Source organism: Syzygium oleosum, unplaced genomic scaffold, assembly GCF_021117445.2.
Source record: "Syzygium oleosum isolate NSW1041296 unplaced genomic scaffold, Sole_v2.1 Sole_v2.61, whole genome shotgun sequence".
NCBI lineage: Eukaryota > Viridiplantae > Streptophyta > Magnoliopsida > Myrtales > Myrtaceae > Syzygium > Syzygium oleosum.
The window spans coordinates 509841-526177 of NW_026607545.1; the positions used below are offsets into that span (position 1 = coordinate 509841).

At 38.2% G+C, this 16337-nt stretch overlaps 2 protein-coding genes across 6 annotated transcripts; one reads left to right on the top strand and one right to left on the bottom strand.

Annotated features, from left to right (window-relative positions):
* The first annotated feature begins 634 nt into the window (after positions 1-634).
* On the top strand, positions 635-7899 carry LOC115676843 (phosphatidylinositol 3,4,5-trisphosphate 3-phosphatase and protein-tyrosine-phosphatase PTEN2A-like). 5 transcript variants are annotated; one of them, XM_030599852.2, is made up of 13 exons: positions 635-772; positions 1745-2201; positions 2837-2938; positions 3020-3076; positions 3946-4011; positions 4181-4357; positions 4484-4570; positions 4668-4732; positions 4806-4882; positions 6339-6385; positions 6517-6647; positions 7124-7193; positions 7297-7899. In XM_030599852.2, the coding sequence occupies exons 2-13, from the start codon at positions 1773-1775 to the stop codon at positions 7828-7830; spliced, it is 1842 nt and encodes a 613-aa protein (XP_030455712.2). In that variant the 5' UTR covers positions 635-772; positions 1745-1772; the 3' UTR covers positions 7831-7899. The 5 variants fall into 5 exon arrangements, with proteins under 5 accessions (XP_030455712.2, XP_056163851.1, XP_056163852.1 ...); XM_056307876.1 differs by having other exon boundaries at positions 650-772; positions 1644-2201; XM_056307877.1 differs by having other exon boundaries at positions 684-772; positions 1647-2201.
* A 621-nt stretch (positions 7900-8520) lies between these two features.
* LOC115676783 (small RNA degrading nuclease 1) lies at positions 8521-15437 on the bottom strand. Its single transcript, XM_030599775.2, has 12 exons — positions 15289-15437; positions 14662-14844; positions 14472-14561; positions 13539-13607; positions 11762-11902; positions 11421-11537; positions 11262-11331; positions 11018-11118; positions 10606-10740; positions 10410-10517; positions 9593-9697; positions 8521-9447 (listed from the first exon to the last, which is right to left on the bottom strand). The coding sequence occupies exons 1-12, from the start codon at positions 15319-15321 to the stop codon at positions 9034-9036; spliced, it is 1566 nt and encodes a 521-aa protein (XP_030455635.1). The 5' UTR covers positions 15322-15437; the 3' UTR covers positions 8521-9033.
* Between the last annotated feature and the right edge of the window lie 900 nt (positions 15438-16337).

Here is a 16337-nt window from a genome sequence, read left to right on the forward strand (position 1 = left end):
AATTTTTATGAGCGATACAAATAATCACTTTTAGAAAAATATTTTCAAAATTATTCATTTTTTTGCGAAACAAATTGAATCCCGGTAGGCTGGTATTATATCGAAAAATAACACAAGTAGATAAACGAGGACTTTCTCAAATTTCAACTAAAAGAGGCATGTGCTTTGCTTCTATTTTCAATTAAACTTGGCTTTGATCTATGTTAAGTATAAACTTTTGGTGTCATTGCATTTCTTTAACTAAAAAAACGAAATTCCTAATAGTTAAGACATATGATTTATTATAATATTCAACAGTCAATTAGTCAATAAAAAAATATTTTCCTTATTGACGATAATGTACATTTATGAATGATGAAATTTTTTTTTTAATTTTTATGAGCGATACAAATAATCACGTTTAGGAAAATATTTTTAAAATCATTTGTTTTTTGCGAAACAAATTGAATCCTAATAGGCTGGTATTATATCGAAAATTAACACAAGTAGATGAACGAGCACTTTCTCAAATTTCAACTAAAAGAAGCATGTGATTTGTTTCTATTTTCAATTAAACTTGGCTTTGATCTATGTTAAGTATAAACTTTTGGTGTCATTGTTTTTCTTCAACTAAAAAAACGAAATTCCCGGGAAAAATGGCTTAAACTGGTAGTGACCGGACTTTGAAGTCCGCCATTGTCTTCGTGCCTGCATTCCCTCGGGGAAGGACAACGCTCTCTCGCTCGCTCTTTCGTTCCAGTGGATCTCAGCATTCTTGTTAAGCGATCTGCACGTAAGCATCGTTCTTGTTTCTCCATCTTCTACACGCATTTTCGAAATGCGTATCGATTCTTGATCTGTATGGATCAATGTTTGCACCCTTTAGCCTTCTTGTCCAGATCTCGCTCTTTCTCTCTGTTTTTTCCGTCTCTGAAGACCTTCGATGAACAAAGATTTTTTAATGCTTCACGAGATCAACTTGGTTGGGCATGGCCTCAACCAAATAAATGGTGTTTAACGTGTTTATGCAGACGTCATTCCTTTATATCTTGATAATTTGCCCGAGAGATCCCCAAGATTTGTTGTTTCTCATGCCCTGTTTGTCCAATGCTTATTAGTCAACGAGGAAGGCCTCTTTAATTGTGTTGATGTATGCTATTTGAAAATTTGGGGGCTTCAAGGATCAGGGCTACGCAAGTTAAGTTAATCTGAATACCCAGAAATGAAGTTTCGATTCAAAGAAGATTGATTGTTTGTTCTTTATTGTTGTTCGGAAGAGCTGTTTCTAATTTCTGAATAGGAAGGCTAGATCTCCGGTGACGTAATCTTATCAATGAATTGTTTGTGATGGGATGCACTAATCATACAACAGAAGTTTGTCGCGCAAGTGTCACTGCACATTTTACTTAGGCTCGATCTTGTGGCCTAGCTGCTTATGAGCATCACTTGTCATGACCGACCTTGAATGCCAACTGATACATCCACGATGTTATGTCGGCTCTGAGGGGTAATGCTAATTGCTGATCGTGAAGCAAGTCCAGCTTCCTCGAACTCTCTTCTCTTCAATTACCTCTATATGTTGTTCCAAGTGACTATTTACTAGCCATCTGACTAATGGTGGTGACTGTCTTTTTCCGTAAATCTTTTTCTGCCAATTATATCAGAAGGTGTATAGATTGGATGATGGTGATGTGCCCTATGAGTAGCTTGTAAGATTCAAACAATACATGCTTCAAATTGCTGGTCTAACTTGGATGAGTTACAGCTTTTGATCATTGCATTTGGGTGGCAAAATGGAGGCCAAACCAGTGGACTCATCATCTCAATCTCCTTCCACTTCTTCTGAAGATAAACCCACTGTCCCTAGCGTTGCCCGGACAGAGACCCCTTCCTATGAATTGCCATCTTTCTTATCTGCCTCCAGCATATCATCTTGGACAAGAAATTTGAAACTTCCGCAGCCTATAGCAACTTCAAAGGACAGTTCACAGAGTCCGAATTCAGGGATTGGGACACTAACAAGATTTGCCAATGGCATGGGATTTCGATTACCCGCAGGAACTCCTACAACAAATGAGGCCGTTCAAGGCACCTCAGAAAATGCTCAATCTGGTGTCCTTGGATCAGTTGCAAAAGGGTTGCTTGACTCATCCCGCAATGCTGTGAAGGCTGCGCAGGTCAAGGCACGTCATGTTGTCTCTCAAAATAAGAGGAGATACCAGGTAACACTAATATGTTTGGTGGATCATTTCATAATCATATAAGCCTTGTAGGAAATGAACAACTAGCATGACATGGAGGGAAGTTACAAGTAGGGTCCTTGCACTTAGTTCCAGGAAAACCCTGTCCAAGAGACCATGGCAACAGCCCAAATCATAGGTGTTTATATAGCAATGTTTGTATTTCATGGATCCAAATTAAATCTTCAATCTTAATATCTAAAGGAATGAGTTGAGTCAATACTAGCAGACTCTACTGAAATATGCATTTGAAAACACGAAAGTTAAGTAGTAATCACCATCAGAAGAGGCTGGGTGTAGGTATTTTGAATGGAGGTCTTGTGTAAATTGTCACACATGAAACTGGTGGAGAAGAGCTACGGATACTCCATATGCATATTCTCCAAACTGGTGGAGAAGAGCTTATCATTCTCTTTTATGAATATATAATTTCTCTGTTATAAATTGGTGGTTGCTTTATTGAGCGTAACTTCGTGTTATTTTCACTTTTGTGCGGTCACGGACATTCTTTTTGTCTCTTTACACAACTATTTGTCTGCGCTAGTAACTCTTATGTATGCTCATTTGGTAGTATGTGTAGTCTTTCTACTATGCTAATCATGCCATGTACTTAATAGGAAGGAGGATTCGATTTGGATATGACTTATATCGCTGAGAATGTAATTGCAATGGGATTCCCAGCTGGAGATATAAGCTCAGGTCTATTTGGATATTTTGAGGTGAAAAGCTCAGCCAGAATTTAATATTTTTGTTCAAACTCAGACATTCTGACAATATAGTAACTGAAGCTTATTTTCCAGGGCTTTTATCGTAATCACATGGAAGAGGTGATTAATTTTTTTGAAACACACCACCAGGTAATGTTATCTTTCAAACAAGCCATTTCTATGAGTTATTTGTTTAAATTTTTTTTGTCATGCTCTTTTCCCCCCTATGTAACGCGCTTCCAGAAATCCGTATGTTGATCTACACTGGGATCTGAAAATCTGCACATATTTCACGGTAAGACGTGATTGAGGAGTCAGATGAGTTCGATAACGTTTGCTGAGTTTGCAGATAATTCTGTTGTAATCATTCAAAAGTAGCCACGGTGTAACAAAGCTTTTATGTGAACATAGGTTTGTTCTGTTACATCAAACATTTTCTTTCTAACAAAATGAGATGGTGTCCAGAAATGAGATGATCTTCCCGAAATTTACCATTAGTACTAAACAACTTTTTTTTAGCTTCAATATCTAACAGGAAAACTACAGATAGGTTGTCACTTTCCATTCTTGGAACTTCTTATCCATGACCTTGTCAGGGTGGCTGCTTCATTTTTACAAGATGTGAGAAATTGCGTAATTTCGCCTTAATGATGGATATAGTAGATCCACTCTGTTTCAAATTCCTGCTAGATGACACTGTCTATTCCTTTTCTAATTTTATGAATGTACTGGGTCAGTGTTTTCTGTGAGATAGCATTTATTTGGGCAACTTAAGTCAGCAGATTAGATTGTTGAGAATCTTGAGATGAGATCAGTTTGCTTATGTGCTTCATTCCTACAAAAATGTAATTACTGTCTGATTTGCTTCTGCACTGAACTAGTTCAGCAACTGATCTTACCTTTCATTCATTAAGAGATGGCGTTTGGGAAGATTAGTTTGACATTCTGATTGCATTGTTTCCTATTACTACCTTTGTCATTGTCTTAACTGCTGCTTCATACAAACATTTTATCTGCAGGGAAAATACAAAGTCTATAATCTCTGTTCAGAAAGGCTATACGATGCATCACTTTTTGGTGGAAAGGTAATATTTATAATCTCTCTCTCTCTCTCCTGTAATTTCCGTGGGTGGGGGAGGTTTTGACCTCTCAAAGTCAAAGCTAATTATTTGTTAGTGGCTTGATCATAATGGCTTTCTGCTATATATCTAAGTTTCCCGAGCATGAGCTTTTGACTTTTTGGATGCATCATAGGTTGCGACTTTTCCATTTGCTGATCACAATTGCCCACCTATGCCACTTATACTATCCTTTTGTCAAAGTGCTTCCTCATGGTTGAAGGAGGACACAGAAAATGTAGTGGCAGTACACTGTAAAGCTGGCATGGCTAGGACGGGGTTGATGATCTGTAGCCTTCTCTTGTTCCTGAAGGTTATCAGATACAGAGACATACGGTTCATCTGCTGGGCACTCGCATTTATTTACGGAACTGGTCTATGTTTAGTATTTACTTGACTTCCTTTGTTCCTCTGTTTTGCATTTGCCCACATGATGCAGATCTTCCCTACAGCTGATGAGGCCATTGCTTACTACAATCAGAAAAGATGTATAGATGGCAAGGCTCTAGTTCTTCCAAGTCAAATTGTCAGTCAATATCACATGCACAACAATTTCTAGTGCGAGGTGTCAATCACCATTCACTGTCTCATCTTTCTGACAATTTTCTTTATCCTGTGAACAGAGGTATGTCCAGTACTTTGAGCGTGTTTTAACCGGCTTCAGTAGAGAAATTCCAGCAGGACGTAGGTATGATCCTTTCAATCAGTCATAAAATAACATAGATCAGTGGCACCCCATCCTAAAATTGGAAATTCATCAGATGCATGCTTAGAGGATTTCGGCTTCACAGATGTCCTTCCTGGATAAGGCCAGCAATTACAATATCTGATCATAATGGTATGTTTTGCATCTCTTTGCAGATTGTGGTTTTCCTATTGTGTCCCTATGTTGCGAATTGGAGACATAACATACATTTTCGTCTCTAGCGTGTACTCATGTTGCTTGTGGGTTCTCTTTATAACATACCTCGCACATCAGAATCTGGTCTGGTGTCAACACATAGCTCTACTATATCAGGATATTTTTGTTATTTTCACCCATGAAAATTAGTGGCCAAATATGTAGTAATGTAGCCATCCCAAAGTATTCAAAACAGGTGTCGTCTGCTCTAGGACTTCTATGCCTATGTTACATGCTTTCTTCTCTGCAATCTTCAGTAAACGCATTTCTCCATTTGGAGAGTTTTTTTAGCTTATACAAGTTTTTGAAGCTTTGCTACTTTCTCGAAAGAAATGGAGAACCAAAAGAATAAACTAGGCACTATGCAATCCAAACTATTTATTTAAACCAGAAATACTGACAACTGGACTGAAAGAACTAGGACAGTCAAATTAAGTTGGAAATGATTATTTTGCAACATTATTGTTTGTAGAAAAACCCAATAGGCAATCGAAAAGTCAGGAGCTGGATAGTTTCCCATTTAAGTAAGTGAACTTCAGCCCAAAAAATTGGATTTTAAGCTACTTCTGAATTTTCAATGTGGCTTTCTCTGGATTCTTGAGATCTGATATGACTATTCATGGCTGTTTGCCTTTCATTTGACGCTTAAAATTCTGATGCTTCTGAAATGTAGTAGAAAAGACTACTGATGTAAGTTCAGATGTCCATGGCATCAGTATGTCAATAAAAGAGTTTGCTTGGAAGGCTACCGCAGCTCTATTTTGCATGCTAAATGAACAATGATGTCAGAAAGAAATATGGCTTTCTCTTAAGCTGAAGCATTATCTTATTTAGTAGTTCATGTCAAACCTCAAGAAGTCTATCTTCTTCAGTTTCCATCGAATTTTTTTTGTTTGCTAATTCCCCATATATTGCACCCTCGTCACTAAAATTAGGACCAGGTTAATGCTTATTTGGAGGACTCTAATGTTTGGTGACCTAGGAAGAGTTGACTCCGTTGGGCTTCCTTCATTCCAGTGCTTTTATTTCATTCATTCCTCAAAAAGTAGTCTGACGATTGAATCATATCTTTTCACCATTTCATTTGTACTATCTGTCTATAAAACTATTGCATTTCATTGCATCTGTATGTGGTAGCATAGATTTCCTGTCCACAGGTACCATCATGTTGGTCTTGAAGCATTTGATGTTTAGTGAGGTCTTCAGTGTCAAGTTGAATAAGTCAAATTTCCTGCACTTCATTTATGTCAATTGCACAAGACTCGAAATGGGAAAACCTTCAGCCTCTGGAATTATGTCTTGATGCTGTTCATATTTCTTGTTTGCTTCTAACCATATACCATTATCACATGTTACCTGAAAGACTACTGATGGGTGTCTCTCAATTCGATAGGTGTTCTCTTCTCCTCCAAAAAGCACCCCAAGACTAAAGATCTAATGGTAAAGCCTATATTTGAACAGTCTTTTCTAATTCTATTTGGACAACTTCTTGGCAACTTCATCTACATCAGCCTTCATAGACATTTCTTCTTTGTGGAGTTATATTAACCTGAGCTATTATGTGTCTGAAGCCACAAGATTTCTGGATCAAACCACCCAAGAAGGGAGTGATCGTTTTTGCTATACCAGGAGAGCCTGGCCTGACGGAGTTGAAGGGGGACTTTAAAATCCACTTTCATGAGTACCAAGGAGATTTTTACTGGTTTGCTAATTACCCTTATTTTCTCGTCATGTTTTTTTATTGGACAATAGTTCACTTGGATCGGAAATGACAATGGCTAAATATTGTAGCCAAGGCCACATAATTGTTATAATGACTCGATGTAATAAATAAAGAAAAAAAAGACTCGATGCAATACTGTGTAAACAACAACTACTATCAAGCTTATCCTAAGTAGGGTAGGCTCAAACCTCGAAGTAGTATTTTGGTTGTACAGATTGCTTTACATTTCCGTGCTTCTTTCTGTCCATGAAGATGCAATGGGAATTGAGGTCTATAACCAAAAAAGCTTATGAACCACCTGCTAAAATCGAGCACGTCTGCAATACCTGGTTTATCGGATACTATTTGAAAGATTTTTGTAAATTCATTCATCATGGACAGAATTTCTATATTTTCTTGTGCTGGCTTAGGTCATATTCATCATTTAAATTACCTCATTTTTTGTTCACTTTCAGTTGGTTAAATACGACAATGATGGAAAACAGAACACTTTTAAGCTCATCTGATCTTGATGGCTTTGACAAGGTAAAAGACGTAGTTATTACCCGTGTGCTGCTTTGAGCATATTTAAGTTTCTCTATAATTTTATTCTTTCCTCATTCAAGAACTACTGTTAATCACCACGCAGAGAAATCTTCCTTGTCCTGGATTCCACGTGGAAGTTGTAATGATAGATTATGATGGCACCATGCCGGCAAAGGCCAATAGCGACTCCACCGGCAAGGAACCCGATACTATGTCAAGAAGTTCAGATCCAAATGGCAGAGCAGCAACAAAATCAAACAGTACAAAGGCATCTCAAAAAGATGACAACGATGATGATGTTTTCTCCGACAGTGAAGGAGAGGAGACCCGTCCCTCAAAAAACAAGCAAGTACGACCTCTTTGTGGTGATGAGCCGACTCTTGTTCCTGATGCTAGGAGTTCCTCAGTGAAGCAAATGGAGACCTTAACACAAAGTGCTGATAAGCTGTCACTCAGCAGTGAGCAATATTCACAGAATTATGCCAATAAGGAAGTGCGTTGTGATGGGGCTGAGAAATCTGCTTCTGGCCTGGAGATGCCTAAGCTGGACTCTGGTGGAGTCAGCAACTTTAAAGCCATAGCAGCTGATGCCTCAGTTTTTACCTTCGGAGATGAAGAAGATTACGAAAGCGAATGACACGTTATGGTATATTGTTGTTTGACCTTGAACACTATAAAGAATCTCAAGAAATAGATTGGAAGAGTACAGGATGCCTAAGCTGGACTCTGGTGGAGTCAGCGACTTTAAAGCCATAGCAGCTGATGCCTCAGTTTTTACCTTCGGAGATGAAGAAGATTACGAAAGCGAATGACACGTTATGGTATATTGTTGTTTGACCTTGAACACTATAAAGAATCTCAAGAAATAGATTGGAAGAGTACAGGAGCATCTAAACTAGAGAAGAGTTGGTTAACAGGCTTCCATGCATATTTGTTACATTCATTCGTTTCTCGTCCCTGTCGGGTTCAATTCCAATTCTTCTCAATTGTTTACGGTTCACTTTCAGATGTCACATTGAATTCATCTTCCTGCTTTCCCTTCATTTGTCTATTCTTATAATGTATCCATAACTTCATCTCCTCCGAAAGCTGAGAAATACCTCACTGCAATGGTCATAACAAAATCAAAAGGCCAAGAGTCCAATGCTTGCTGCACATTTTAGTGATGTTTAGAATACCAACCTTGATTGCTGAAATTTGTAATACAATCTTCATGCATATGTCAAAGCGCGTGATAAACTTGTTAATGTCTTAGGCATTCACCATTTCCAAAAGGGAGATCAATGCCGTGAATACCAGCCGATAAGAAATTTCTAGGACTTTAAACTGTGCAAATCGTATAGATTCTTCCATCTTGATTGCCCATCACTTTCTAAATGTTACAGAGCTTAAGAACCAGCAAACAGAGTGAAAAGATCAGCCCTGTGCCCACATATTTTAATACGCTCTTTACATTAGGAGTGATGAAACAACACAGTTTTAAGTATGTCTCTTGATACATACTACCTCAGAAATACAAAGTCCAGTTGAAGTTTTCTATGAAAAAAAGAAAAACCAAAACGCGGAAATCAGCTCTGAGAGGCAACTAATTTCCATCCTCAAAGCAGTGTAGCAGCACCTAGATGATTTCCGAAGCCTGAAGAACAAAAGCAGGCCAAAAACAACCACCTAACTTATCTTTGAATTAAATGGTCCACACAGTTCCGTCATTGCTCAAAATTGGAATTTCTGCACCATTCTGGTGCAAAGGGAAAAATCTGTCATTTGTGCCTGGCAAATTGGCAGGCGCACAATTAATCATATGCGTAAGCCAACAACTTTTCCTTTATCAGATCCTGATTTAGAACTTCTTTGATTTTCTCCGCAGCTCTTTTTCCTTGTGTTGTTGAACAATCTTGTGGAGAACAGAGTTCTCGAGGTCCTTTCGGGATAACTCATGCTTCAATCTTTCAATCTCTTGCAAGTGGTCTTCACGCTGATTTACTATTTGAAGATCCTTTTGCCTCAGCTCCTCCTTCAATCTCTCGATCTCTTTCAAGTTATCGTCGCACTGATTAACAACTTCCATCTCAATCTCTCCGATCTTGCTTGCCTTCAGTTTTTTCAATTCCCCAGAATCCAACATCTCGGCTGCTCTCTTCTTTACCAACTGGCCGAGCGAGTTGTCGCGCATTGTTTTACGGACACATAAATTAGCCTCAGTACCGGTACTGAGATGAAATGTAATTACTTTCTGAAACCGTCCAGATGAGTCCTTTAAAGAACCCGACAAAATATTTTAATTAGTTTGGGAAATTAAGAGCAAAATAAGCCAATATCAAGAGCCTCCATCTAGAAAAGAATAGAGAAAAAGGAATCCCCTCGTGGATCATCTATAGGTTAACAGAAGAAAAATGTACCTTCTCTAAAGTGCCCTCTAAACTTTCATAGACTCGATGTGCCTCTTCCATACTGCTGAAAACGGCCAAAGCAGAATATGTATCCCCACGAGCATTCTTAGACGGCTGCAGGAAGAAATGATCCACCACTGAACAAACATAATGAATGCTATAACAAGGTGTGGCGTAATAGCACATCAAGCCACACATCTAGATACACGGCAATATACCAGTTCATCTCATTAACTCCCATACCACTTCAGCAAACCATCAAATGTAGCTAGCTTAAAAAGATAGTTAATTAAAGGCAAAAATTAAAGTATACAGATCGAAATCTTGCTGTATAGATTTAATGCCATTTATCAGCCTTTCACTGAAAAGCTATTGCTTATGCAAATCCCAACTTTATTTTTTTCCTTAGGTGACAGTATTGTTTAGAGAATATTTTCAAGTTGCAAGTTTGTCGTGATAAATAATCAACACATGCATGCATGCACTGTTCTGTCATCAGTAATTTCCCTAATTTCCCACATCTGTAGAGAATAAAATGAATTAGCCGAGAATAACAATATAGGAACAGTTTTGCTCGCCAAGTTGAACTTGTAACATGTCTCAATATTTACTTGGGGTAAGATAGGCCATGCTATTTTCTCTAACAGTTCCACGCTATTTTCTCTAACTGTTCCACAGAAAACAAGCAACAAGAGCAAGCATACACAGTTAAAACTCTCAGGGAAAGCATCACCGATACCCAACAAGGTGGGTTAAACTACTACATTAGATGGCACAAATGATATAACCATATCAATACGTATTACAGTGTCTCAAATTTTCAAACCTTTGGTTCAACTGTAAATTCCCCAGGTATTGCTCTATGTAATTCTCCAACAGGCACAATTTTAGGTATCCTGTGAAGCAGCAGCTTTGCCACTTTGGAATCAGGTACCTAGAAAGGGAGAAAATTAAGAGATCAAGAAAGGAAGGTTAGCGATTGCAACATCACAGAAACTCAAGTAGTAAGTATAGAAACTCACATTATCATGGAGACACAGAATATTTGTATCGCATCCACGCTCAATAACAGCAAGAACAAGCTTCATTGCAGCACAAGCATCATCTAGACAATTATGTGGTGCACCCTTCTCTCTAACTTCATAGCCCAAAACAGACTGCCAAAATGACACATTAAACTCATCAATAATGCACAGAATGCATCCACCGCTAACTATAATTCTGTCAAAGGGATGTCCAACATAAGAGTGGATAAGTATGCCTTGTAAGCGGTATACCACATCCAAAACGCAAAAAACTCAGATGTAAGCATTTGAGTGGAAACCTCAGAATAACTAGATGCTTTGGCTTTAAAACACCAGAAAGTAGATGTAGAAATTACTACTGAATAGGCACAGAAGGTGGACAGATACATCAAAATTTCAAGTTACTTGCCTTACACAGATTATTTAAAGATGGCTTTCTTTGAAAAGATGCATCAGAATACTTGAAGATGTAAGAGGTATCAATTACCCTCGCATGATCCAGCTTCAGTGCTGAAACCAAAGATACATAATGAAGAGTAGAAACAAGGATATATTGCAACCAGATGGAAAACTACCAATACTAATGAATTCTCAAAGTTCTAGTACTGGTAGAGATCAAAATTTTAAAGTATCAAATCAAAATGCTCAATTACCTCGCAAGTCACTGTTCAAACTGTGGCCAACTAGAATAGTTCCATGTGATAATAGCTTCTTCATAGATTTCTGCAAAATAAGCCAACTTTGTCCCAGTGAAGTAGCACTAAACTAGATAGACTAAGCATGAAGTCTGCAAGGGCAAGCAGAGGATGCACCTGTACATCTGATAATGAGCATTTAACTCCATCCAAATCTGCTGCAGCAATTCCTGTAATCTCAGTTCTGTAATCTGCAACTGCTTTACCAGGATTCACAAGCTCGTTAAGTTTGACCTGCAACAAAAAAGGTCTCAATGAAGCTCAAAATGTACAACAACAAATCTTGAAAAGGAGCAGAAGCTATTGAACCTTCTGTTTATGGGAGAAAAAGTGCAGCCAGTTAAAACTAAAAGGAGAGAAATACAGCAATACAGCATGGTTTTATGTTTCTTTCCTTCTTCAAAGGCCCTTCGACCATCATGCTACATCATCGAATGTGGCCATTAACAAACAAGTACCTTCAGACTGCGATCCACAACGCATACTCTCACACAAGCTTCAGTGCCATCTTCACATAGCACCATCTCACAGTCGACAGCAATCACATTAGTTGATCTCATCACCCGGGACTTTTTCTTGAGCTTTGTAACCACCCATCCCTGCTTCACCATCTAATCATATTAGAGGAAAAGACAATGCAGAAAAGCATAATGTACACATCCATTATGCAGCACATTCAGCAACAAAGTTGCATACTCAGATCATCTAGGGAATGAAAAACAACCGAAGTAATAACTTCATTGGTCTTATCAGCACCCAGCACGAACTTGACAGTATGAAACCACACATTTAGCCAAGCAAACTAATTGATCAAAACAGCTTATTACTACAAATTTCTGGCTTCCTAACAACAAATAATCTGTTGTTCCTCTTAAAACTCACATTAAAGTTAAGTTGCTAACTTTCTCTTAGTTGCAGATAAGTGCCATGAGAGTGAATTTCTAATAACTTACACTTAGTAATCCCTCGTGATGAAAATTAGGCTAGACATAACTTAACCCAAAAAGGGGCACTCTTTTCCTCATCACTAGCGGTCCTGCGCTTAAAAGTGGAAGATCTTCATCAACAAAATAGATAGCTATCAGAAACAAATACATTGGAATTTGGAGCAGCAGAGTAACCTCTGCCTAAAAAGGATCTCGACCCCAACACCCTATCGCAATATAGCAATTTCATGGGCATTGCCCAGTTTGAAGGATGCAAGGATGATCATGAGGATGGCAATCTGCATTACCGCGATTCCATTACCTTGGCTAAGGCAACTACAGTAAAACATTAATAAATTGAGGGACAGCAGTTAGCTATCTCATCATTTTGGTCCCCAAAATTTGCAAAATCACCCTATACTATTTGAAATATGTCTGTGTTTTAGACAATATTATATCATATAGAATGATTCTTGATTCTCAATGCAATCATAGCATGAAATGCATCAAAAGAAGGTTGTTCCGCATCAGATTTGATGCAAACTTCATTCTTAAATTTGGACAGACAAATGAGAAAATGCACGATTGACATGGGGTGGAGGAGATCCCACCAACCCATCCGCACATCAGCATCACTCTATTTCTTTAAACAGATATTCCTATAGTTCAAGTTTATATTTACTAAGTGAAAGGCCCACAAGGGACACACTTGACCAGATGCCCTGAATAAACTAATCTGCAACTTAAAGTGACTATGTTATGACATTCACAGTGAACACATGCTCAACCCCATTCTCTAAGCCACACTCAACTGGAAGCCCCATATCAAAGGGATTAACACTGCAGACGTGCTAACTTATAGTGATCTTTTGCGGATCTTCCAAATCTAAGACTAGTTGGATTTTTAATTTCCCTTTTCATATCTTGAGCTGAAGAAAGAATAAGGAGAACTGAAATATAAAAGGCCACTGCTGCTACCATCCATAATGATCAGCCTAGATTTTAATTACGCCAACTGAGCCCTTGATGTCAATGGAGCCTTCTTTACCACACTAGAACTAGTTGCTGCAGACAATATGTCCCCCTATATAAAACCGATGTTTGACACTTTAAGACAGGTTTTCTGCAGATTCAAGTATTAAACTAGGAAACTCAATTCAATGAAGAACCTCACCAAATGTCTCACAAGTCAATATTCTATACCACAGCACATAATTCATTATATTGCAGCAACAAATGATAAGGTGAACTTGAGAATATTTGCTGCCAAGTAGCACCAAAAAGAGAAACGAGAGTTCTGATAACAAACCTCTTCATATGATGGGAAAGAATATTCCAACGGGTATTGTGGATGTTCCAAAGTGAGACGAACTAATCTCTGCACTGCCACCATCCCAATTAACAAGTGTTACAACATTTCTAACTGGAGGCCATGAAGGACATGAATGACTAAAGGATGTATAGCAGAAGGAGTTATCAGCACTAGACATAAGAAAAAGAGTATATCAAGATTCACGATACTTCACTGAGCAATGGTAATTAGCATGAAAGAATAATATTATACAAATTTACGAGTTTAGCTTACCACATACAATAGTAGAGCCAAGGAAGCAAAACAAGTGAAGAAAAAAAAAAGAATTTGCAATTCATAACCATATGCATTAGCCACAGAAAAAGGAACAAATAGAATTGCCTAAGTATGAATAAGTGAGTTACTGCATTTGACATGGATGGAGTCTTGTGTGAGCATACTTGAAAGAAAGGAAATTATCAAACCATTATCGAGAATCTAGATGTATAGCAACACCACCAAACCTGAACCAATAGGTGCACATCATTCCACAGCAACGAAGATTACCATCAAGCAGAGTTACAGGAAATAATGGGAGAAAGAAAATTCACTTCTTGCGTGCAATTTGAGAATATAATTTTATCTTTTCAAAAAGGAGCTGCAATCATTTTATCACCTGAAAGAAAGATCCAAGAAAAAATGTACATAAAGAGAAAAACAATTGAAGCCTTAGACAAGATGGAAAATCTAACAGTAGGGGGAATCCAACAATTGTAGGGAAAAGGAAAAACAAACAAAATAGTGTAACTTCTACTTCTAGCCAAAAGAGATGCAGTGGCTCAATGGCACATTACCTACTAGTTAGGACTAAGATCATAGAGTCTTCCATAAAATTTAGCATTCATCTTCTGACAAGAAGAAGCAGCAAATTCCAAAATTACCAAATCATACCTGCTCCGGGGACTCATGCTGTGGAGATTCCTCTTTGAATAGCTCCGTTAGGGCACGGTTCGAATGGCACTGAATAACTTTCGCAAAAAGCTGCCACAACCAAATTATAGTCAGCGGTCATCTTAATTGTTCACTATATCGCGGAGAGCTAAATTAAGGCTCAATAAAGCGATTCTCCAACATTAATTACCTTCAAATCGTTCTCATCAGTGAAAGTCTTCAAGAAAGCAACCAATACCTCCTTGGACCTCCTCGAGGGATCGCTCAAAGAAGCCCCTAATTGCTTGTCATGACTGTTCAAAAAATCCTTCCACACTCCTTTAGTTCCGCTCATTCCCCGTTTCTGGGCCAGTTTCACCACTTCAACAAGAACCTGACAACAGTAGAAAAACAAGAAACTTGACACTTCCAGGATACAGAAAGCTAGGTAACTCTGAATTAACCATCCCAAAGATCATCCTTTTAGAAGAGATTCTTCAAACAACCCGTACAGACACGCCTTCCACAGAGCCAGACACAGCTTGAACTGGTGAATTCGGTCACGCTATCAATTTCAACACCCTTTTCTTAGGTCAAGTAGTTTAAGTAGTTTATATGGAACTGCAAGCACCTGGGCTTCATACCGTGAATTATGGTATCCCAAAAAAACTCGCGAAAGACCTAGCCTTTTTTCCAAATTACAGTCTAACGTGCTAAGAGAGGCGCGAAGCAAGAGAGCCCAGATGAATATACGCGGATTCACAGCAAGGGACGGCCACAAAAGAGCTGCAGATGCAGACAGAACCACAGCAACATGGAGAAAGAAGAGCAAGCTTACTTTTTTCTCTGCGACGTCGAGTTGGTCTTCCATTGCTGCGAGCTAGCGAGCGAGAGAGATAGAGGGAGAGAGGCGCCAAAGGGGAGGACCGTGGCAAAGCAAGAGATTCAAGTAGGGGTTGCGGCAAACTGCAAAAGGCCCAAGTTGCTTTGGAACAGATCAACCTTGTCTTCAGACATTTTTATGAGATCTGTTTCTTCCTTTTCCCCATTGTTGTTTGGGCCGACTTCTGTTTTGACTTTTTTATTTTATTTTTTTTGCAAATTTCATCACACTTACAATTGATTTTATTTAATTGCGAAAAGCAAAGCATCCATAACTTTTCGAAATAATCGAATATTGATCTTAAAATTTCATGTTTGTTTTGTGGATTTTTCAAAACTTAATATATTTTTCAGTTTCATATTCCGGGAGAATGTTACTAATAAGCCGAAAATCGAAAATAAATTGCCCCCAACGCACGAAAAGACCCTCTTTTTTTTTTGTCACTTGCTCCTCGTTATTGGGACATTTGTATTGTAATTACATTTATCAACTTATTTAGACCTTGTTAATGGGCGAAATTTGGGCCTTCTGTTATTTAAAAAGGAATTATATCATTTTCTCCATAAAATGATTGGGCCTCGGTGGGTTGATTAGGCTTAATGGGCTAGCCCCACGCAAATCGTACTTCGAGCCCAGTAGTCCTAGGCAGGCCCAGTAAGCTTTTGATCAGGCCCACGTTCATTGCGAAGCGAGGGAGCAAAAACTTTATTTGACGGTTGATAAAGACTCACATTCTTATAAATTAGGTAAAATGACACAAATGATTTATGAACTTTGGTCTAATATGTAATGTCGTATCTAACTTTCAATTTGTTCAACATAGCTCATGAACTTTAACTTAATATGCAATGTCATCTGTGAACTTTTAATTTATTCAATGTGATCTCTGAACATGTGATAGATGTTCAATTTAATCCCTAAACTATATAAAAATGTTCAATGTTGTCATTCTATTAATTCAAGTTCAGTGATAAAATTGACCATTTTCATATTGTTCAGGGATT